Raw genomic sequence first — 25,717 nt, 5'->3', positions numbered from 1 at the left:
TTAATACATTAAGAAAAGTAAACTCTTATTATTTGTGATATGACTGTTTTCCTGTTTCTTTGGATGTTTGTTGAAAAAGAATTGTCCTATTTCTCATGATACTAACTCAGCAACTTTTTTATTGCCATATATAAATATTTCATTTTTTTGAGGTGAAATTTATTAGTTTTTATGGCTTTGGTTTTGTCTTATTCTCAGAAGGTCATTCCTAACCCTGAAATTATTAAAATAAAAATAAACTCTACCTTTTCTTCTAATATTTTGAAGTTCCTTCCTTCAAAAATTTTTGATCCATGTGGCATTTGAGTTGATCTGAGAAATAATTTTCAGAAAGCTGCCCATCAACATTTATTGAGTAATCCACATTTTTCCCAGTCATGTGCTGCAGTGTTACCTTTAGCTTTCTCTAATTTCCTGTATATATTTGGGTTTCTTTTTGGCTTGTTTGTACCATGTATATGTGTATCTGTTTGTGTGTCAGTAACACTTTTTAAGTGACTTATAGAATTATAATAAGTTTCAAAATATTTTAGTGCTTTTAAGTAATTTGTTTATTGTTGCTTATTTCTTTTTCCATATATACTTTTGAATCATGATGTATGATGCTTTTAAAAACACTCTTGGTATTTTAATTGGGCTTGAATAATTTTTAAAGATTAATTTAGGAATAAATAAAATCATAGTAATGCATTATTCTTTTTAGGAACATTGCTTTGCTTCTCATTTGTTCAAGACATTTATTTTGCTCCTTGGTGCCATTTAAAATACTCTTTGCTAGCTCTTTATTCTAATTATCTTATCACTTTTGTTATTCATATAAATGGGATTGTTTTCTTTCATTATGTTATCTAACTGGTTTTTATAAAAGCCCATGAGTTTCAATTTATTATCTTTATATGCAGCTACTTTACTAACATTCCTCTATTTTTATAATAGTTCATTTTCTTGGATTTTCCACATATCCACTCATATTATTTGCAAATAATAATAACTTTATTTCCTCTTTTCTAATTTTAAATTTACATGTTTTTCTTATTTTCTTTTTTTTAAATTGATTGTGCTATTACAGTTATCTCAGTTTTTCCCCTTTTGTCCCCCTCTACCCTCTACTGGCAGTCCCCGCCTTTTGTTCATGTCCACGGGCCATTGGTATAAGTTCTTTGGCAACTCCATTTCCTATACTTGCTCTTAACATGGACATCCCCCTGCCTGTTCTGTAGCTACCAGTTTGTAATTCTTAATCCCTTCACCTTTTCCCCCATTATCCCAGACCTCCCACCCAACTGGCCATTATCTCAGTGTTCTCCATAGCTGTGATTCTGTTTCTGTTCTAGTTGTTTGCTTAGTTTGTTTTTTAGATTCAGTTGTTTATGATAGTTGCATGTTTATTGCCATTTCAGTGTTCATAGTTTTGATCTTCTTAAATAAGCCCCTTTAACATTTCATATAATAATGGTTTGGTGATGATGAACTCCTTTAGCTTTACCTTGTCTGGGAAGCACTTTATCTGCCCTTCGATTCTAAATGATAGCTTTGCTGGGTAGAGTGATGTGGGTTGTAGGTCCTTGCTTTTTGTCACTTGGAGTAATTCTTGCCAGTCCCTTCTTTCCTGCGAAGTTTCTTTTGAGAAATCAGCTGACAGTCTTATGGGAACTCCTTTATAGGTAATTATCTGCTTTTCTCTTGCTGCTTTTAAGATTCTCTATATCTTTAACCTTTGCCATTTTAATTATGATGTATCTTGGTGTGGTTCTCTATACATCTGTCTTGTTTGGTACCCTGTGTGCTTCCTGGACTTGCATGTCTATTTCTTTACCAAATTAGGAAAGTTTTGTTTATTATTTTTTCAAATAGGTTTCCAATTTCTTGCTCTTTCTCTTCTCCTTCTGGCACCCCGCGATGTGAATGTTGAAATGCTTCAAGTTGTCCCAGAGGCTTCTTACACTATCCTCGGTTATGGGGATCTTTTTTCTTCTTACTGTACTGATTGGATGTCTTTTTCTTCCTCATGTTCCAAATCATTGATTTGCTCTTGGCTTCATCCACTCTGTTGTTGATTCCCTGTAAATTGTTCCTTATTTCAATTAGTGTATCCTTTGTTTATGCCTGGGTCTTTGTTATGGTCTTGAAGTACCCACTGAGTTCCTTGAGCATCCTTTTAACCAGTGTTTTGAACTCTGTATCTGATAGATTGCTTATCTTCATTTTGTTTAGTTCTTTTTCTAGAGTTTTCTTCTGTTCTTTCATTTGGGCCATATTTCCTCACCTCCTCATTTTGACAGCCTCCCTGTGTTTGTGTCTGTGTATTAGGTAGAGATATTGTGACTCCATGTCTTGGTAGCATGGCCTAATGTAGTAGGTGTCCTGTAGAGTCAAGTGGCACAGCCTCCTCTGTGTCCCAAGCTGTGTACTTGAGGTACGCCCTCTGTGTGGGCTGAGTACTCCCCCCTCTTTTGGATGAGTCTTGATGGCTGTCAGTAGGTCAATGGGAGGGATTTACCCAGTTCAGTCAGTTGGTGGGACTGGCTCTGACTTGCAGCTGTCTTCCTCCATGGCTTGTGGAGGTGATGGGATGGTGTTCCTATGTGTTGTGTAACTGTCCGCTGTGTGCACAGGCCCTTGGGTTTCCCAGGTGGTGCAGGCCAAGATCAGTATCCATTTGTATTCTGTCTGGGGTCCCTTGACATAAGCTATAAAGTGATCTGCAGATGGCTACTGCTAGTGCTGGGCCTGGGGCCTCTCAACAAGAGGTACAGGCTGCTGGGCTCAGCTATGGTCCTTTGAGTGGATTTAGGAAGGTCTTAAGCCTGCACCTTACCCAGTCCTACATATGTAAAAGCCACTGTTACCAGTTTGGGTGGGTCCATAAGTTGGATGAGGCAGACCCATAAGTAATTGTCAGGGTGGGGCTTACCGTGTGAGCTGGGTTGATGGAGATTCAGATATGGTGCCACTGTACTGTGGGTCTGTGTGGGGGAGATACAATGGCTGCTATCTGCATTTCTGTCTGGGAGGAAGCTTTCCCCAGCTCTTGCCCTGGTGCCAGACACTTAAGTTCCTCCCTGTATACCACTGGTGCCCTTTGAGATGCTACCCTGGTGCTGGAGCCCAGAGGGAATGAGTCTGAGTGAGTGAATCTGTGATGTAAGGCCCTTTAAGAGGAGAGGCCTGAGAATCCTTCAGATTCTTCTGACTGAGCCCCCACTGGTTTTTACAGCAGGAAGCTATGGGGACTTAATCATCCTGCCGATGGAACCCTGTGCTGGGTGGTCTGGTTTGGGGCTGAAATCTGTTGTTCCCAGGGTGTCCTTTTGTTTTATATCTACCACACTTGAGTTTGGGGTCTGCTGGTTCCATGTCTCCACCCCTCCATCCTTCCTACTTGTCTGGATGAGTGTGGTTTCTTTAATTCCTTAGTTGTTTGATTTCCATACACCTCATTTTTATGACGGTTCCGAGTGATACTCTCTAATTTAGCTGTAAATTTGCTGTGATTGTGTGAGGAATGAGCCATGTTGACCTATGTCTCCATCTTGACTGGAAGTCTGAACTTACTTGTTTTTATCTAATGACATTGGCTACCACCTCCTGAACAATGTTAAATATTGTGGTGATAAATGAACATTCTTGTTTTGTTCCTGAATGTCACTACTTTTTGGGTTTCATCATTATGCATGATGCTTGTTTAAAATGTATTGTTTGTATCTTATCATCAGGTAGGTTGGCATAGGATAGTGTTTGTTTCAAAATAGAAGATTTTATTTTATTTTTTATTGTATTTTTTCCAGTACATTTATCCCCCTTTTTCTCTCTTCCACCTACACCCCCTCTGCCTGCAATCACCACTCTGTTGCTTGTGTCCATGAGTTCTTACCCTTCCCTCCCCTCTTTCCTTTCCCTCTCTTTCCCTCTCTTCCTTTCTTTCCTTTCTTTCTTTTCTTTCCTTTCTTTCCTTTCCTTTCTTTTTTCTTTTCTTTTCTTCTTTTCCCTTCCTTCCTTCCTTCCTTCCTTCCTTCCTTCCTTCCTTCCTTCCTTCCTTCCTTCCTTCCTTCCTTCCTTCCTTCCTTCCTTCTTAAAATAAACGATTTTAAATCTTATATTGACAGAAAAGTTGTAAGAGCAAAACAAAGAAGTTTTTATTTTGGTCCTGAACCATATGAGGGCAGGTTGCCTGCCAACCTGATGGCCTGCTGCTTCCCACAAAATACTGTAGAGTTTACTTCCTATAAACAAGTACTATCCTATGTAACCACATATAGCTATCAAAATCAGGAAAGTAACACTGATGTATTAACTGTCATCTAATCCTGAGAGCTCATTCATGTTTCGTGTTTCAATAATGTTTTTTATAGCCAAATCCAGTCCAGAATCATGTTACATTTGGTTTTCATATCTTTTTAGTTTTCTTCAACCTGAAACAGTCTTTTCCTTTGACTTTTAGGACCTGATACTTTTGAGTTTTACAAGAAAGTTCATGTAAAATGTCCCTCAGTTTGAATTTGCCTGATGTTTTTTTATGACTGATTTCCAGTTATGTATCTTTGGCAGGAAATAACCACAAAGGTATTCTGTGATTTACCATCAAGGAAAATCACACATATTAGTATTACACCTTTTTGTTTCCCTTCTAGGTGCTTCTACCCTTTTTGTAATCTTTCTCTTGAACAATTATGGATCTTCTATTTTTGTTAACTATTTAACTAACCCAATATGTGAATTCATAGGACGATAAAGCAAGTGTACTGGGAGCATAAGGAGATAGTTTGTGGGTTGGGGAATGAGTTACAGTGAAGACTTGGACATTGGAAGCTGAAGTTTCAGAATCATCCAGGACAGTGACAGTGATGGAAATACAAAACTAGCCAAAGGGTGTAGAGAGGGAAAAACTCGCAAGCAATTTTATTATTACTTTGATTATATAATTATACTGATTGCAGTATTGTTTTTATTAAAGCCATTTTGAAGAATAGAATTTTGTGCCAAAGCATTGTTTGGACAAACAGGTTGGGCTGTAGTGCTTTTTTGACAAGTCTTTAATTTTTGTCAGCTTTAAATGCATGTATTATTATTATTGTTGTTATGCTTATATAAAATAATGATCTTATTACAGAATAAATAATTTCAAAAGGTTTATATGATTATTAAACAGATGTTATATATTTATTTTAAAATATTTTGTTTATTTATTTTTAGAGAGGGAAGGGAGGGAGATAGAGAGAGAGAAACATCAATGTGCAGTTGCTGGGGGTTATAGCCTGCAACCCAGGCATGTACCCTGGCTGGGAATCGAACCTGCGACACTTTGGTTTGCAGCCTGCGCTCAATCCACTGAGCTATGCCAGCCAGGGCTGATGTTTTATATATATATATATATATGTTATATGTTATATATATTTGATATATGTTATATACATGTTATATATATATATCAAATATATAACATATATGTGTTATATGTTATATATATGTTATATATATATTTGATGCCATTTTCCTTTGTATGCAGTTGAATTATTTTTAGATTATTTTAATTATTTCAATAAGATAAAAATATTTTTTAATTGCAATTAAAATTTTAAGAGCCTGTTGCAATGAGAACAAAAATGCAAGAGTACCTACATCACAATAACTGTAAGTTATGAAACTCTGCAAGTTGGATTTTTTGTTCATTTCTGTACTGAATAAATAAAAATTAGTGTCATTCAAACTAAGTAGAAGTAAGCTTAATGGCTTGCTCTCTAAAACTTAGTTGGACAGTCCCCACAATTCCTTAGGGTTGTGGTAAGGTCACCATTTAATGTAGTTCTTGCTTAATAAAATGCAAGACACTATAGAAATATAAATAACGTTGCCTGGGTTAATATAATAAAAATGGGAGGGGAAAGCATGTGGGAATTGATAGCCTTGATGATTATTAAGTAGACCTCTTGCCCTATTCTCAGTAGTGTTATGAGTTACTTTAGCAAATCAGTGTTTGTGACATGGTTTCAATTCCTTAAGTGGAAGATATTATTTCAATCCTAAATATGTTTTTTTTTTAATTTTATTTATTGATTTTAGAGAAAGAGAGAGATTAATGGAGAGTGAGAAACATTGTTCCACTTATTTATGTATTCATTGGTGGTGCCTTGTATATGCCTTGCCTGGGGATCAAACCTGCAGCCTTGGCATATTTGGTCAACACTCTAACCAACTAATCTAACTGGTCAGGGCCTAAATGTCTTTTTAGTTATTCTGAAGATCAGCTCTTTCCTTGCCCTCTTTTTCACTGAAGACAAGAATTTTACAGTTTGTGTCATGTTAAAATGTAGGGGTTCTATTTGTTAGTACAATAATTCTTCGGGAAGAAACTAAAGAGGGCCATTATCTATAATTTTCCCTTTTCCAGCTTTCACTTTCTTTTTTTCCTGCATATTAAGTGGGGGGTAGGGCTGGAATGAAAGGTGGAGCCTGAGGAAAGGCAGCTATTTATTGTTTGTAGGGGAGGTCCAGTATAAAGTCTCTTGACAGGGGTCCATCATAAATTTAAATATGTGGTGAAGCTCTGAGAACTTTTACTTTGCAAGGGTGTTTTAAGAACTCATGATTTTACTTATAATTGTTTTTCTTTTCCCATCTTCACTCTTTATAAAAGAAAGAACTCCCAATGCTTTGGGAGACAAACACTTGAATACACTATACTGTATGCTTTGCATATGTCTGCATTTATTGGTTGTTTTAGACTGTAGACTCTTAAGGATATGGACTATACCTTGTAACCTCCCTAGCCTGAAATACAATGTGTATAGATATCCTTTTCTTTAAAAAAATTAATTAAACCTTTTTTCCAGTATTCAGCCGTATTTTTTGTAAAGATTTCATTTATTTACTTTTAGAGACAGGGGAAGGGAGGGAGAAAGAGAGGGAGAGATACATTGGTGTGTGAGAGATACATCAATCAGTTGACTCTCGCATGCCCTCAACTGGGGACCTGGCCCGCAGTCCAGGCATGTGCCCTGGCTGGGAATTGAACCAGTGACCTTTTGGTTCACAGGCTGGTGCTCAATCCCTTGAGCCACACCAGTCAGACCTTAAACCTTTTTTCTTGCAGTATACTTACATAGTTTGTGACAGATATGCAAAAGAAATGTTTTTGCATCTAGTTGTCCTGTCTTCCAAATATTCTTAACTGAGTTTTTAAAAAAGCATATTTGGTCTAAACTGAGTTTTGTCTTTCTTTTTCCTACTCAGGCCCAGATTGCCTTTCTTCAGGGGGAAAGGAAAGGTCAAGAAAATTTGAAGAAGGATCTTGTGAGAAGGATCAAAATGCTGGAGTATGCGCTTAAACAGGAAAGGTAATTTATGTAAAATAGAAGATAGTTTTAAATATTGGAATAATTTTTCTGTCATTCCTAAAACAAATCCAAATTTTAATACTTTATACTTCTGAATTCAAGAAGTATTATCTGTAATTGACATTTATAAATGGTTGTAATATGCTAATTTAATTGTATTAATGTTTATTATTAATGACCAGTAAACTGATTTATGGGATTTGAACAATTTTAGCAACATTTTCCCTACTCTGTTCTCTCTTAAGAAACATATAGTTAACTATTACTATCCATTTCTTTTTTTTTTAAAGATTTTATTTATTTATTCTTTAGAGAGGGAAGGGAGGGAGAAAGAGAGAGAGAGAAACATCAATGTGCGGTTGCTGGGGGCCATGGCCTGCAACCCAGGTATGTGCCCTGACTGGGAATCGAACCTGCAACACTTTGGTTCGCAGCCCGCGCTCAATCCACTGAGCTATGCCAGCCAGGGCACTATCCATTTCTTTATAGAATTGAAATAGTTTTTGAGTTGTAAAGGAGATTTCTAGAATGCTTATAGCCCTTTTCCTGTTATCTAATATTACTCAATTTGATGTATTTTCTTTGTAAAAAATTTTCCTGGCAGACTATGTTGAGAATCTTTTTATAGACATTTTTTGTATTTTGTTCCTTTGCTATCAGCTATCTATTGGTATCTCTCCAGAAGCAAATCTTACCTTTCTAGTTTGCTGGTGCCTGAGATACTCAAGTAACTAAACTTGGGTTTTAAGTCAAGGACAATTCACAGATGAGAGTTTCGTATGACTTAGGTTCATTTGCGTTAACAGATGATGGTCTTTGGATTTTTGTATATGTCAGCAGTGCGAAATAGTTCTTTGTTTTGAGTACTTGATAGATGGTATTGAAATTCTCTATTTTGCTTTATTGTTGGTGATCACATGTATTTCTTATTATTTTCATGTTGATTAATGGGCTGTTTGCCGCAAAACTACTATAAAATAGCATTTAACAGCTGATATTTATGAATATCAAGAAATAAAGAAGACTTTATTAGAACTTGTGTTCACCCTCATGTGCATCTTTAAATGGCATAAGAGATTGAAAACAGGTTGACTTCTTAGTGAAAAATAAGTGGTTCATTTCCTTTAGAAGTTGATTGAAAAGAACACTGTATTGGAGAGATGGGAAAAAGACTTTCAAAAGTAGTAGTTTGGGAATATTTGATGTTTTAAGCTCTCTAAGTTATAGGCATAAGCAAAAAGAGAGTAATATTAAAATGGCAACTATTTATTAAATGTTATGTACCAGGCCCTGCGGCTTAGAGACAAAATGACTGGGCAGAGTTGTAGAGTTCGGTGGAGCAGTGCTTCAGGTCTCTCAGGTGTGTCTGATTCCGAAGCCTGTATTCTTTACTGGTACAGTATAGTATCTCGTGAGATGGAAGAATTGAAATACACAAATACCACAGTAATCAAGAATATTGTGTGTGAGTGTGTGTGTCTTCTCATTAAACATACTAATCTATGCATCCAGCTTAAGCACTGTGGTGGGGCTGAGTGTAAACATAGGTCATAGTCCTTGCCCTTCTGTGCTTAGAGTAACTGGAGACGGACTTGGAAACCACACGGTGCAGTGCAGTCTGATGGGTGCTTTGGGAGAAGTCTGTAGCCCAGAGTGGAGTCACAAAGAGGGGAGTGGTTATTTCTGTCTGGCAGGTGGAAGTAGAAAGGAGGGTGTAATTAGAGGAGGTGAGACTTGAACATCATTACAAAAAATAGTGTGTTTGGCAGATAGGTAAGGTTCAGGAAGTAGAAAGGATATGTTTCTCATGGAATAAAACAGTCTGGTGTGTTCAGAAATTTGTAATTACTGTGCATTGGAGGGAAGGACATTAGTTGTGATTTGATAAGTGATCATGGAAAGCCTAACGAAGAAATTAAAACTTTTATCTTACACACAATAGGGAATATTGAAAATTTCAAAAACTTTAAAAAATAACCTCAAACTAATAGAAGTTGCAAGACCTATATACCACTTTCCCAGATTCATTAGTCTGACCACATTTTTAGTATATTTTTAATTTTATCATGCACATTCTAGCACATCGTTTCTTTCCAAACCATTTACTACTTAGTTGCAGACATTACATCTCTTCTCCCCTGAATTGCTCTGCTTACATTTCCTAAGAGCAAGGACATTCTGCTGTATAATTACAGATTAGTATCAAACTAAGGAAGTTTAATGTTGGTATTATCTAACGTAGCCCATATTTATGTGTTCCAATGACGATCTTCATATCATTTTTTTTACCAAAGTTCCCAATAATGATATTTATGGGGGTTTTTTTCCTGGTCCACAATCCAGGCTAGGAATACATATTGCATTTTAATTGTCATGTGATTGAAAGGTTTTAAACACGGAATAGTGTGAAATAGATTTTAGAGAGATCATCCTGACCTCAATGTGAGGGATGGACTGGAAAAGTCTGTTAATATGGGCAGGAAGATTTTAATCATGTATGATGAGAAATGATAACATAGTAGCTGCAGGAATAGAGGAGGCATCAACTCTGAAACATTTTAATAGATAGAATCCATAACAGTCTGGAAGCTGATTGGGTATAAGGGATGAGGAAGAAAGATAATTTAAGAATGATTCTCAGGTTTCCAGCTTGAAGTATGTTTTGGAAGTTATCAAATGAATTAAGGATAAGAATTAAGAATTAAAGGATAAGAATTAATGGTTTAAAGGCAAATATGGGAGAGGATTCATGGACAGACATGTATACATCAATATTGTAGGTAAAGATGTAGGAGTAGTTGAGAAAAGAACAAATATTGTGGGAAAAGAAAACTACAAGAAATGGAAATGTTTGAAGAAAAGGCAGAGGAAGAAGATCCAACAAGACAGTGGTTGGAAAAGGAAGGAAAGAGCAGTCTATTTGAAGCAAGCTAAAGAAAGTGGGAGTATGACAATTGCAGACTCCAAGTAAACTGTATACTAAAAGTAGTCATTTGGATTTGCCAGTTAGGAGGAGTGTCTTGGTATCCTTGCCAGAACAGCTTCAGTGAGGTAGCAGGAACATAAACCAGATCACAGTAGGTTGAAGGGTGAGAAGGATAAAAAAGTGGAGACAGATATAGTTGCTTATTTTTCAAGTAGTTTAGTTTGGAGAACAGAAGAGATAAAGAACTGGCCTGGTCTAGGGAAGATTTTTTTTTTTAAGCTAATGGGATTCTCCTGGAAAAGAGTACCTGATTTTGTATCTTTTGAAGTTCATGGAATGATTTGAGATTATTCCTGATGTAATGGCTCTATTGAAGTATAATAAAGGAATACAAATAATTTCTTTGTGAATTAGAGCCCTTAAACATTTCCATGTCCATTGAACTCATTTTTTTAAACATAGATGTTATACCCTGCTTAAAAATATCTGGCTAATTCAAAAATTCTTCGTGGTAAAACCTTTTACATCCAGGCTCCTTTCCAGTTCTATACATACACATACACACATAGCACACACATGCACACTGCTAGCTGTTTTTTGATCCACTTCATTTTGTTTGTTTGTTTGTTGTTTTTTACACTTAGAGGAAGTTGAAGATGTTCCTTCAGACAGAAATATCCTCTGCATGAGTTTATTTGTCTGATTAGGAAACTAATAGTGTTTTGAGGGTTAGTTAAAATCTCATGTGTTACCTTCTTTTTGGTACTTCTGCTTGACACCACCATGGCCAGAATGAGATAATGCCTCATCTGAGTTTCTATAACAGTTGCTATAATTATTGAGTTACATTTCTGTGTCTTAGGCATCTCCTTGTCTCCGCCGTTATAACTGATGACAAACTGCCAGTTGTTTCTAGCAGCCAGTACGGTGCCTGTCATATCATGAGAATTCAGTAATAGTTCATTAAAGTTAATCAAATTATTTTTAAGGGAACAGAGTTTGTAAACACAGCAGTTCTGTACTTAGTTTGTCTTTGTCTAATTTTTTATAAAGTATTAATTCATAGTGTTTTATTGTTGTTACATATATTGCATAGAATATTTTCTATTCCTTTTTGTAGCTGTTGTGATTCCTCCTAAAACCACTAGAATGCACTATAGTACAGTATTTTGTATTTGAAAATGTTTCTCTTTATATGTATATAACAAAAGTATATAAACTAACATCATAAAATTTTATTGCTACTTCTATTCGGTTCTCAGGCCAGTCACTTTCAGTTGCTGTTTTGACTTCGAGGAGGTATTGTTACTTTGAGTCAAATTAATGTTTATAAATCTTACCCTCTTAAAATCAACATTATGACAAATACATTGAAATAGACTAGGAAATGTTTAGTATGATGATGAAATATTTGATTAAGAGGAGCATTGGGGATAGAGAAAAAGATGTTCTGAATAATTTGGGACAAAAAAATTTTTAAAAGAAATAGATATATATATAGTTAATTAGCCAAATAACACAAAGTAGTTTCCCTTCTGAATCATTTCACTGATTTCCCTTCCAAAAGGAAATCTTTTTAACTGATATATTATGTATCATGTATCCTGCCAGAAATATTCAGTGCATATGAAGTATATATAACATACATACGAAACACATATGTACATAGTATTTTATACTTTCTTTTTACTTAGCTTAGACATCAGTCTGTGTTAGCAAATATTCCTTTTCCTTTTTAATGGTTACATATTATTACAAAACATTTTATATATATGCAAAAATAAAGACTATGATAAAAAATACTGATGTACCTACCACCTACACTAAGAAATAGAACATCAATCGTCTATAATTTTTATAGGTTTTCTTAAGATTCCTCTACATATAAAACATTGATTTTTTTTCTGTTGTAACTGTAAAATAATATGAAGAATTCTAGTACTTCATACATTTGAGCAAACAATTTTCATTTTCTTTGTACTTTCCTTGAAATATAAAAACTTTATAGTAAGTGCTCAACTAGGTTTTTATAAGGGTAAAAATAACTTTCAAAAAAATAACTTTCAATTTTGGCTATATTACCCTTTCATTACTTCTTTAGTACTTAAGTTTTCATATTATTGTTATTATCTCAATCTCATTATATTGAATAGCTATTGTAAATGGCTGCAATATTTTGGGGACACAAACAAGTCAAAATATACTAATACATCAAGTCAGTATGGCCATTTTTACTTAACCTTAAAAGTTTTTACCTTATCTAGATTATTTTTCTGGTTTCAGGTGGTTAAATCTGTGATGGTTAAATCAGGTTAACCAGAAATAATAACATACATATAACCTTTAAAAGAAAATAGACAAGAATTCCTGTTCATAGTTCTTTTGAGTTTGTCCTGAAAAGGCAAAGGGTACTTTGACTATTTGGAAAAGTTTTTTCATTCCTGCTAGAATATTTTATTCAACATTCATTATTTGGGCTGGTTTCCCCTGCCTCCTTTGGATTGTTAAATATAATGCATACTTGGCAAGTATAATTGCCTGACAAGGCACAGAGTATTATAGATGATTTTTCTTTTAAAAAAACTCAATTTTGAGAAAGGTTAATCTTTTATAAGTTTATTTTACAAACCAAACTTATTTCCTGCTTTTGATAATAGAATTATACTCCGGTAGTCATCAAGAAAATTTAAATACAACAAAACTAGAGTATTAATATAGTTCATTAGTACGTACAGAAGGAAGATGTATAGTTCCGAGTGTTAGTCCTTTATTGTAATAGCGCTTGATGGCATAACAACAAAATAATAATGGCAGACGCTTTTGTATTATAGCTTTGACACCTTGGAAAGCTGTGGGCCTTTGAAAGTTAGCTAGGACTGCTGCATACTGATGACTACTCCTATTACATATCTCAAAGTTTATTTAAATATGTTTTAAGATGGTTTGTATTTTCTCATTTCTTTGTTAGAGCCAAATACCACAAGTTGAAATATGGGACAGAATTGAATCAGGGAGATATGAAGCCTCCAAGCTATGATTCTGGTAAGCTAATTTTAAAGGAAGTTCAAGTGATTAAAAAGAAGTTAATATCCAATATTTTGTAGCAACAATATTTATAATTACAAATTAATTTTTAGTTATTTGCATATTAGTTAATTTTGCTGACCTACTTATATTTTGGCACTAATCATGTAGTGTCATTTAGATCATTTTCCACCACCTTCCTTTCTTTATTCCCTTCCCCTTTCTTTTAGTTCCCCATTTTCTGCTTATGTTTTACACTTGCTGGAAGGATTAGAATTCATGGGGTAACTAATATGCATCAAATAACCAATTCTTCCTGGATCTCTCCAGTATTTATGAGAACTTTGAGATGTGCAGTACAAAGTACATCATGCTCTGAAATCCTGAAAGAGAAAGTAGGAGCTGTGGAGGTAAGAGATTTCTACTTTAAGTACAGGAGACCTCCTCATCCCATAAACCTAATCCCTCAGTTTCAGGTGTAAAATTGTTTTTGGACTTTGTCACCCTCTGCAGATTCTGTAACCAGATCACCTCTCTCTCTCTCTCTCTCTCTCTGTCTCGCTCTCTTTTTTTTTTGTAACCAGATTGTCTTTTAACTGCTGAAACATTTATTTTTTGTGTGTTATTTCTTCTTTTTTTAAAAATCTCCACTTGAGGCTATGTTTATTGATTTTTAGAGAGAGAGAAAGAGGGAGGGAAACATCAATGTGACAGAAAAGTATTGAAAGGTTGCCTTCCGACTGTGGATTGAACCTACAACCTTTTGGTATATGGGATAATGCTCCAATCAAATGAGCCACCTGTCCAGGACTATGTTATTTCTTCTTTTTCTTCTCCTAACTTTCTCTTTACCTCACCAAACAATACAAAAATAGTACCTGTAAACAATTAGATATTAAGGAATATAGATATAATTTACCTATTAGAAGGTATAAGGGAAAGGTAAGACAAGCTGTTCAGAAGTTACCACCATGTTTCAGGTGAGTGTGTTTCTGACATAATTTTAGATTAAATTCATGGATCAAATAGCTGAAGATATCAACTATTGTTTATATCATTTACTTATACCTGCCTTGTACCAGGGACTTTATGTGTGTTAATTCTTAAAATAGTTATTCTATAAAGATAGTATTATCCTCAGTTTAACTACGTGAAATTTAAACTCAGAGAAGTGGAGAAATTTGCCCAAGGTCACACAGCTATTAAGTAATGGGAATATGGATCTGAGCCCAAGTCTGTCTGACTCTAGAATTCATATTCTTCCCATTTTACAACACTTCTTGTATTTTTGACAGTATATAAAGAATGTTAGAAAATAAGTTCTAAATGTGCTGCTAATTTTATAGTTCAGCATAGTAATGTTATTAAATGCTTCCACAGTTGAATATTGAATCCATGAAAATGAGAGTGATACCTGATGATTAGCATATTTTTTCTTTTGCTTTTTAATTGTTTTCTTACTTTGGTGTCTTTTCTTTTAACTTGAGGTGTACTTAAATTTTTAAAAAGACAAAATATATTTTCTTTTATATCTAGACTTTTTGTTAAAGACTGTCCTAAAGTTAAAGTATATTGCCTAATTTGAAGGAGTGATTTTAATCAGTACTTTTACATTAAAAAGCTTATTTCCTAATTTTTAGATCAATTTAGGAGTATAAAGACCTATTTGCAATATATACAACATGTTTATAAGTAAACATTGTGGTTCAGTAGGAAAAGTTGGGCTTTGAAATCATATACATGTAAGTTTGAGTGTACTCTTTGACACTTTAAATACCTGTGATAATTATGTAATCTCTCTGAGGTTGCTCCATTCCTTATTGGTATACTGGGAAAAATTCTGGAAATAATTCCTAACTCCCAGGTTTATTTTCTTACTGTACAGTACCTAGTTAGTACCTATGATCACTCTATCTATTGATCTTTCAAACTACCTGTTCAGCTTACAAATATTTAATATGTAATATTTGATATACCCAGCACCAAATTTTGTGAGTAAGATGATAATACCCTATTGGATTTTTACAGAGGAGATAAGAAAAAAGTGATTCTAATAAAATGATGTGTATAATGGGGAAGGTATTAGGTTTTGTGTTACAGAGCACAGTAGCAGGGGAACCAAATCTAGCCTTATGTAGTCAAGGAAGGCTTATTGCAGGAAGTGACGGTAAAGTTGACATCTGAAGGACAAGTAAGAATTAGAGAAAGCAGACTGGCTAAATATTTGTTAAACGAGAGGTGGGAGAAAGGCGGAGTATTAGCGGCAAAGCTTCTGAGGTACAGAACATGGCACATTTGAGAAATGAAACAAGTCGTTAGTATTGGGAGCGGGGAATGAGTATTTATAGATGCAGCTAGAGAGTTAGCTGGGGAGGGAAGGAACAGATGGTAAAATGTGTTAAAAGGTCTTGGAAATTATGTTAAGGAGTTTACACATTATTCTAAAAGTTATGAGAAGGCATTTGAAGGACTTAATTCAGATTCTTGTTCTCAGATTTGCTCTTTGATCTGGAAGATGGATTAGATAGAGAGTAGTAAAATTGGAAATGTGAAGACTGGTTAGAGGGCTGTTAACAGCCACTTGGGTAGGTGAGGACGGTACCTTGCAAGTGTACTAACAATGGAGTTGAAGGGAAGTGGGTGTGTTCAGAAATATTTAGGAAGTAAAATCTATAGGAATTCTTTTTTTTCTCCTGAGAGTATCCTCTTTTTTTTTTTAAAGGATTTTATTTATTTATTTTTAGAGAGGGGAAGGGAGGGAGAAAGGGAGAGAAAAACATCAATCAGTTGCCTCTGGAATGCAACCCAATCGGGACCAAACCAGCAACCCAGGCATGTGTCCTGACTGGGAATTGAACCAGTGACCTTTCGCTTTGTGGGTTGGTGCTCCAACCAACTGAGCCACACCAGTCAGGGCAGGAATTAGTTCTTATTTGGATGTAGGGGAAGAAAAAAAAGGAGGATCAAAGATGACTCCCATTCTTCTAATTTAAAAAACTAGGCTAGACATTGATTTGGAAGATGGTGGGTTCACCTCTGGATTTGTTAGGCAATCAAGTGAAGATGGCAAGTAGACAGGTGTGTGGGTTTGGAGCTCAGGCCCGTGGTATGGGCATGACATGCATATTTGAAAGGCTTCACCGTTTAGTACTGATGACACTGAGGGTCACTGGAGTGGAAGGCTCGCCCAGAGACTTTATGCAGAGTGAGAAGAGGACCTAAAATGGAATCCTGAGGGATGGCAACATTTAAAAAACTGATAAAAAATAGAAACCTGAAAAGGAAATTCATAAGGGTTGTCTTAATGGTAGGAGGGAAACCAGTGGAAGCCAAATGAAGAGACAGTTTTCAGAAGTAATGACTCTTCAACAGTATTGATTAATGCCTGAAGGGCTGAAGAATATTTCTAGGGTTCGGTGACAAACAGGTCACTGAAAACTTTACTGTAAGCAGTTTCAGGAGAGAGGTGAGGACGGAAACACAGACATGAGTGAAAAAATGAAGACTAAGTGTGGTCAACTTTCAGGAAGCTTAGGTTGTGAAGGTGAAGGAGAGAGATTAGAAGGCAACAGCTGACAGGACGCAAGGGGTCAAAGAATGTGTGTGTGTGTCCATGTGTGTGTGAAATACTTCTTAGAGGAGGAGCAAACAAAGAGGAGAAAGATATAAAAAATAGGAAGGTATCTAAAGAAGTGCTAGGGGTTGGGTTCTGATCATAGCTGGAGAATGGCAGGAGGAGCTTGTAAAGTTAGGTGTTGGGTTTCACTATGTTGGTGGGTAACTAATATAGTTTTATGTACAAGACAAGATTATCTGCTAAGAGTGTGTGAGAGGTGTACAAAAAGTAGAGAAGGTTTATTATGAATGAACAGCAGGACAAATTTGCTAAGAAATGGTAGGATTGAGAAAAGCTAAGGTCAGGTTGAGGTGTGTGACCATGAGTCTATACAGAAGTACTGGTTTGTACACTTATTATAAATATACTGAAAACAGTTAATAGTTGAATTCATGGAGAGACAAGGGGACAAGAAAATTGAGTACATTGGCATAAGAGTGGTTGAAATGATAGACTGAACTAAAACTCCAGAGGGAAGGAAGTGAAGATAAAAGGAGCCTAAATGGCTAAGAATAAGGGGATAGCTTATGATCTAGAACAGGTCAGCACACTTTTTCTGAGGCCAGATAGTAATATTTGGGCTTTGTAGGCCGTATGTTTGCTGTTGCAGCTACTCAGCTCTCTGCGGTAACATGAAAGCAGCCACAATATATAAATGAGTGGGTGTGGCAGGTCAGTCAGATTTGACCCACATGCTGTAATTTGCTGGCCTCTGGTCTAAAGTTCCAGCAAAATCAGAGTTAGTGAATGGGGAGTACTGAACCTGAAGGATACGCTCAGAGAGTGATTTTGTGTCTGTGACAGTTCTTTGTAATGACAAGATCTAAGTAAGGTATGACAGCTAGAGAGGGTGGTGGTAGCTTCTATTAGAGAAGCTCAAGTGGATCACCCACATGAATGGGTGATCTCTTCACACAAGAGGACGTAAAAGTTTGGTTGTGGAAGAAGCATGTGAGCCTGGTTTGGAGCACTATTATCAAGGGGTTTGTAGATAGCTGATAAAGTGGGACTAGGAGAGAAGGGCAGGAGATAGTATATCCAAATGGGAAGAAGCTTAAAGACGCAGGGGTTTTCCCATTCTTGTTCTTTTATTCATTTACGATTTCTAACACTGACAGACATTTTCTAAAATATTTTTCACAAAAAAATTAGTTTCCCCTCTGACTTTTTTGTTTTGTTTTGTTCCACTTCCAAACCCTCACATTTCCCCTTTAAGAGAATATTACCCCAGATTATGTTAAAATCTATTTGTCTTCCATATTTTTTCTTATTTAATATTAGAAGCCAGATACTTAAAATATATTTTTATCCAGAGTGACAAGTTCAGCCTTTTAATTGAGATGTTTAGACTATTTACATTTAATGTGGCTATTGATATGGTTAGATTTAAGGCTACCACCTTGCTGTTTGTTCAGTCTGTTCTTTGCTTCCTTTTCTTCTTTCTCAAATTTCTTTTGGATTAATCTAATAATTTTTATGATTCCATTTTTATCACTTTTGTTGATCTATTAGCTGTATAACACTGTTATTTAAGTGGTTGATTTAGGTTTTATAAACTTACTACAGTTTATCTTTAGGTGATAATACACCATTTCATGTGTCATATGAGATACTTATAACAGTGTACTTGAATCTGTTCTCTCTGTCTTTGTGCAGTTATTATATTTGTGTTACAAACCACACACTGCATTATTTTTGTTTCAACAGTTAATTCTCTTTTAAAGAGATTTGAATGCTATAAAAAGTATATATTTTCAGTACTCATGTTCCTTTGTATGGATCCATGTTTTCTAGTATCATTTTCCTTCTGTTTTATTAAGGACTTTCTTTAACATAGCTGGTAGTATGGGCTGCAAATAATGAATTCTTTCAGCTTTTGTGTCTTGAAAAAGTCATTATTTTGCTTGCGTCGTTTCTGATGAGAAATATCTTCTGTTATCCTTACCATAGTTCTGGTGTGTAGAATGTGACTTTTTTCTCTGGCTACATTTAAGATTTTTCTCTTTATCTTTAATTGGTTTTCATCAATTTTATTATGATTTGGCTTGATGGTCCCCACTCCCCAACCAGTGTTTCTTGTTGAGTTTATTGGATCTATGGGTTCATAGTTTTCATAAAACACTCTTCAGCCAGTGTTTCTTCAGATACTGCTTTCGCTTCTCTCCCTGTGGTGTGCTCTGGCAGCACTATCAAGGCAGGAAAGTGGAGCCGTTGCAGGGCTCACCGTGTTTCCTTTCCCCCAGAGAGCCTCTCTCAGAGATCACTGTCCTTTGCTGTCCTTTCTTGTCCCTTAGCTATCGTTTCATCTATTTGTTTTATACTTGTTTCAACCAGGACAGTAAGTTTGGCCCTTGTTACTCCAAGTTGACTAGAAGGGCCAGTCAAATGCTTTTAATACTACCAAGAAATATAACTCTTACCCACTTTAAAATCCTCACTTTTGTATAGTCACTTTTTTAACTTGATAAGGTAAAAATGACTCTGGTAGTTGATAACTACTTACTAACCATTGGGAGTTTTGTTAGTTTAGCCTTGATAAAGTGTAGAAAAAAATCAAGTTCACATATGCAAGAGTTTTTTTTTTTTTCTTTAAACCTCCGGCTTTTTTGTTGGTGGTGGTGAATGCCAGATGTTACTCAGGGAGTCAGATTTGATCTCAATAAAAGAATATAGATTTTTTAAGAGTTTGAAAATACATTCTTATTTGATTTGGTTTATTTTTTATTAAGTATAACTTGCATACAGTACTATTCATTTTTTTAGTATTTTCACAAATATGTGCAGTCTTGTTACCACTGCCTTTTATAATTGACCCCTTCCTTTCCCCTCTCATCTGGCAACCACCAACATGTTTTCTGTTTCTGTAGTTTTGCCTTTTCCAGAAAGTCATAGGGATTCCAAAATCATACAAAATGTAGCCTTCTGATGCTAGCTTCTCTCACTTGGCGTAATGCATCTGAGACCTCTGTGGATGTGTATCAGTAGTTTGCTCCTTGTTCCTATCAGTATTCCATTGATTGTTTGTACCACACTTCAGTAACGTCACTAGCTGCCAAACTAGGGAAAGGCAGTTTTGCGTATACTTGAGGATGGTGTAGAAAGGACGTAGGCCTGTTCTAATGGGGAATTAGATGACCTCGAAAGTGCTTTCATATCTGACATTTTTAGTTTTTTGAAATGTCAGTGTAAATGTTCTTTCTTGGCAAGTATAGGTTGGTTACTCACTTGGCTTAAGAAGAGGACATATTGGGACATATTATTGTATACACACAGTTTCTGAATTTGTGGGTCAGTGGAAACAAGATATATCATTTTTCACTAGTATTGAGACATTTGTTTTGCCTTTTTAAAAAAAAGAAATGTATACTCTCTGATGTTATCCCAAAGTAATTCTCCTTTTTGAGTTAACTTAGGCCCCCTGACTTCCCTTTCCACCCTCTCTCTACTCTACCGCTATTTCTTTGGTGTATCACAGAGCTTTGCACTTTTCATTTTAGAAGAAAAATGAAAGTGCAAGATCTGATTTTTTAAATTTACATATATTTCTAATTTCTTAAAATTGTAGTGGTAGAATGTGGAGAAAAATATGTAAGCTCTAGAGTCAGACTTGACTCCAACACTTACAACTCTATTACTAACTTAGAGACCTTACAATTAACCTGTACAACTCATTTCTTATCTTTAAAATGAGGCTAGTAGTAACACCTGTCTTCTGAATTTGTAGAGATAATTTATACATTTTTAACACAGCATCTGAAACACAGTAAGTGATATCAAATGCGATAAAACAAATATTCTCAGTCTTTCTTATATCTTCACTTGAATAAAACCCTATAAAGATCACAGTTTCTTATAACTGGATCAGGATTGATGGAAAGTGTCAGCTTTTCTTGTATTTTTAAAGTAGAGCCATAGTGTAGTTTAGAAATTCTTTAGTCCAGACTTACTATGGAGAAGGCTGTATTTTTTTTCCACCTTCTTGAAAGGATGCAGCTTCTACCAAATAATGAATTTAAAGCTTTACAAGGTCTATGAGATTTTCATTCAAAGATTGTCTAAAAAGAATACTTAAGGTTTTTATAACTAGTGAAGGACATAGATTTGGACTGACATCACTTCCTATCTATTCTTTAATCAAACTGGCCTTTAAAAAAAGCAACCATTCCTCAGGGTATTTTGTTCTAATTTTCATGTGGTGCTTTATTAATACTTTTATTGGGCTCTTACAGTCTGACTTGATTTGGGTAGGTCTTTGTTCTGGAGGAAAATTCTCAGGCTGCCTAAAGATTTGGAAAATATACTTATTTTAGTTCTACCACTCTGAGAGGAATCCAGTAGTAATAATGAATTTAGAGTTTTGTTATGGAAATTCAACTTAAAAACATAATTTACATTGTCCTAAAACATACTTTACAGTGCACTTTTACATATTCTTAACCTAATAAATTTTTTGGAATGTTTTTTATGAATCAGGATGACCTCTAATGTATATAACAAGTCAGTTTTACTATGATTTAATGTCTTCTAGATGAAGGTAATGAAACAGAGGTCCAGCCACAACAGAACAGCCAGTTAATGTGGAAACAAGGTCGACAACTACTCAGACAGTAAGTAACCCATGGTCAAACTGAAGAGGAGAAGCTTATACTTTTCGTGAGATGTTTTGTTTTGTATTTCCAACTCAGTAGAATAATTTATCTCACATTATTATACTGCTGTTGTGAAAAGCTTAAGTGAATTACTTTTCCTTTTTCATATTAAACATTTTTCCCCATAGTGGAATTTATTTTTTGTTAACTATTAATAAGAATTATTAAGAATAAATTCTTTTCATAATTTTAGCTTCATGAAAAAGAATACTGTTTTGTCCTGGCTGGTGTGGGTCAGTAGATTAGGTGTGGTCCCGCAAACCGAAGGATCACGAGTTCAATTCCTGGTCAGCGCACATGCCTAGGTTGTGGGTTTGGCTCCCAGTTGGGGCACATACAAAAGGCAACCAGTCAACATTTCTCTCTTACATTGATATTTCTTTCTCTCTCTTTCTCCCTCCCTTCCTCTCTTTAAACCCTCTCCCTTTCTCTCTCTCTCTCTCTAAAAACAATGAAAAAAAAATGTCCTCAGGTGAGGATTTTTTTTAAAAAGTACAATTTTAAGCTTTTAGATTTTATTGTATACTTAAATTTATAGTTTGAAGAATTCTCTTAAAGTTACTCTTGCATCTTTTATACATGAATATACAAGTTTTAATATGTTTAATCAGTATTAAATTTTGTTTGCTTTTAAACTTCCTATTTTTGATTGATTGAACAACTTTTTGATTTTCCCCAATTTGCCACTATTGCACTAACATCTGCTTTCTCCTATGAAATGGTTATTTGAGACTGTAAAGAGGGAAGAGAGCTGGGTTGAGGTTCAGATGTCAGATGGTGGGCTAGGGCCACACCAGCTCACTGCCTGGTCCTTGCATATCACATTTGAAACTGGCATTCAGGTCTGTGCTTCAGTGAAGTGAAATTTGCTGTCTGTTTTCGACTTTTGAGGTCACTTGTAAATAGTCTAAATCTGTGATTTCCAAAGTGGATGTATGCCAGCCACTCCCTTTAATGATGGGAAGAGAATAGTGAAACGTCTCCTTATTATCTATTTTTCATCTACTTGATGTTAGAAGAAAATGCAGTTTCACTAATATTTAATAAATGGGGTTTTCACTAGTATCCTCACTTTGGTGTTAAATATGATTTTTGCATTTTCCTTTAATAGGTGTTCTTAATCTGCTGGGGTTTTTTAAAATGAGAAATTATTATAGTAAGTAATCCAAGAGATATTTTCAAAAACTTTTGAAGACTGATAATCTTCCCCTTAAAGGAAAGGTGACAGTTCATCAGTGAAGGAGGAAGTAACTGTTTAGTAAAGCCAGCTTATCTATGGAAAGTGCAGTTTTTCAAACAATTATTTGTATTGTGATTTTGTTACCAAAATGAAGTTATGTGTCAAATATTATTTGTTAAAAATGGAAAAACATACCTTTCTGTTAGTTTGCAAGAACAACTGATTAAATTTAGGAAAGTTAGAAGTTTATTACCCAGGTTTTAATTAAACCCTTTCTATAAATATTGAATAGGATTGAAAAATAAGTGTCTTTATTTGAAAGGTTGCACTTACTCCATTTTGGTCATACATCTTTGTAAGGTATCCCTTTGAGCTGTAGTAACTGTTAATACCAGATCTTGAAACAAATTGACCTTAGAGTGGTTATCTTGTCTACCTTTGTTTTTTCTTTCATCCCATAGTCTGATGCTTACTTACATTAATGTCTAGCATTTGTCTGTCATGTTTATTAATGATGCAGTCAGTGACATTGCCTTCTTCATGTTCCTGGCACTACCACTTTGGGTGAGGGGCTGGTCATCTTCTTTGTTACTGCATATTGAATGCCTTGTATATACCAGACACTGTATTGAGTGTGCCTCTTTTAGGGGGAAGAAAGCTGAGGTTCAGGAGAATTCAACTAACAGGAAAAAAGTGGCAGAAATGGGCTTAAGACCTAGGTCTTACTCGAAATGCAAAGGATGTTCTTTTTTTTCTGTGCTGCTGCTTCTCTGCAACATGCCCCCCTCCCAATGCACCCAGATACCCCACATTCCACATTTGAATATTTCGATTATGATCTCCTTTTTTTTAATTTTACAGTTGCCCCAGGCTAGAAACTTCTCCATAGAAGTGACTCTGGAATATGCTATGTTCTTGTATGTCACGGAGAAAACTATATATGCTAGAAATATTCTCTTTAGTTTTCAGTTGATCCAGTGACACTGTACATCAGAAATGTAAAGAGACTATTGGTTATGATAACTACTGTTATAAAATAGTAACTCAGTAGTATCTGAGAGTGAGTTTACTCCAAAACTGCCTAGAAGAAAGAATGTGCTGTTAAGGAACATCTTCTTCTGATAAATATAATGAATGGTCTATTGTCTAGTTCTTTGATTTTTCTCAGTGACCGTAGAGACTGGTACTGCAAGAGACAGCTCCATCTGCAGCTGGAAGATTATTTGTTAGCAAGTCATACTAGTATAGTACTATACTGTTAACTTTTATGCAGGCAGTGAATTAAAAAGAATACTTTTGTTTACGTATTGAGTTATAGAATGCTGACCTAATATGGCAGAATTATAAGGATCCTTTTCATACACAGGTATCTGCAGGAGGTGGGTTACACAGATACTATTCTAGATGTGAAGTCTAAACGAGTGCGAGCTTTGTTGGGCTTTTCTAGTGATGTCACTGACAGGGAAGAGGACAAAAATCAGGACTCAGTTATAAATGGCACAGAGGGTGAAATTAAAGACACAGCAATGATTGGGTAAGTATTTTATCTGGAAAGTATTTTAGCTATGATTTTAATTTTTATTAAATGTATTTGGTTTATGGGTGATATGATACTTGTACTGTTAGATACTGCTACAGAAATCTAATTAGTTCAATAATTTAAAATTCACTTGGTAGAAGATAACGTGTAGTGATTAGTGTTATTTGTGGTTATTTCAAGATTTTTAATTTAAGATGTTAGCTTGAAATTTTTGGATTTAACACAGGTTTTAATGCCTTGAAGCTTAGTCACTTATTATAAGAACTTCATAAAAGATCTTACTTTGGAAATTCAGTTCAAATCTTTAAGAATGAAATTTCATTATCTCTTACCCAAAAGTCATATAAATACTGCAGATTCTCTAGAAGTAAACCTTATTTTAGCCACTTTTGTTTATCTAATAATGATGTAACTCATCTTTCCTTTGAAAAATGTCTATTTTAAGTATATATTTTTCATTGATAGAGTAAGTGTGAAAAATTCAATAGCTGTTTGAAATACTTTGTTTTGCTTTTTTGGATCATGTATCATACAGTTATATGTAATTCTGTTAAAAATGGTCATGAAAAGTTAAATAGGCGATTCTTCTTTATTGAAAAAAAAGTTGACAGGATTCTTAAATAAAAAGCCAAAATCTCTGTGAAAGTCTAAATATGATGTTACTTTATTTTAATGTTTATTTAGTCTGGAAGAATGGTTTTAATTAAACTCTCGATATGTTCTAGTGCAGTGACTTTCAATATGCAATACCTGATATTTAGTCAGGGACACTGACTTTTTTTTCCTTAGATTGTCAAATAAAAAAGATGATGACAGCCAACACAACAATAGCTGTCCAGTGTGAATGAATTAAAATCACACCCAATTTTTTGTCAGATAGGTCAGAAATATATTTTTCAGTGTGCTGCAGAATTTTAGTAATTACTTTGCATGTGCCATAAGATGAAAAAGGTTGAAAATCGCTGTTCTAGTGAGAATATAATTTCTGTTATCTAGGACATAAACTGAAATTGTAAGATTTAGGTAAATGTTCAAAAACACGACTTTTGTAAACAGATGTCTTTGGAGTCTTCTTAAGTGTATTCATTAGTAATTAAAACTACATTAAATTGCTTTCATAAATGTGAGGCACAGAGTGTTTTTCTGTGTAGACATGGACAGTGTAGGCATTATTCCTGGTTATAGTTTTACCTAAAGTGTGAAGTCATTCTAAGACCTTATGAAAATTCAGACCACTCCAGTTATCTTGTGTTTTGGCCTTGACCTGCCTTTTGAAGCTGACAAGGGTATCGTTCTGAATGCCTGATTTATTAGAAATGAAGAATAGGGTGGGGAAACCTAAAACATAGCTCAGAGCAGATTTGAAATTTATTATCTGTGTTGAAAATTTTGTTCATAGCTGTGGATAAATTTTGTCATGGAAAAGCCTTCTAATCTAAAACATTTTT

General features: G+C 34.9%; 1 protein-coding gene across 3 annotated transcripts in view; it reads left to right on the top strand.

Annotated features, from left to right (window-relative positions):
- The window catches only part of STRN (striatin), a 100,737-nt gene that overhangs the window by 22,413 nt on the left and 52,607 nt on the right, over positions 1–25,717 (top strand). For all 3 annotated transcript variants that reach the window (XM_036027854.1, XM_028514383.2, XM_028514384.2), the window contains 4 exons: positions 7,231–7,334; positions 13,229–13,302; positions 21,429–21,507; positions 24,096–24,263. In XM_036027854.1, the coding sequence (XP_035883747.1) occupies positions 7,231–7,334; positions 13,229–13,302; positions 21,429–21,507; positions 24,096–24,263 (425 nt within the window). The remainder of the gene's footprint in view (positions 1–7,230; positions 7,335–13,228; positions 13,303–21,428; positions 21,508–24,095; positions 24,264–25,717) is intronic.

Source organism: Phyllostomus discolor, chromosome 6 (assembly GCF_004126475.2).
Source record: "Phyllostomus discolor isolate MPI-MPIP mPhyDis1 chromosome 6, mPhyDis1.pri.v3, whole genome shotgun sequence".
NCBI lineage: Eukaryota > Metazoa > Chordata > Mammalia > Chiroptera > Phyllostomidae > Phyllostomus > Phyllostomus discolor.
This window is presented reverse-complemented; position numbering and strand designations above follow the sequence as displayed.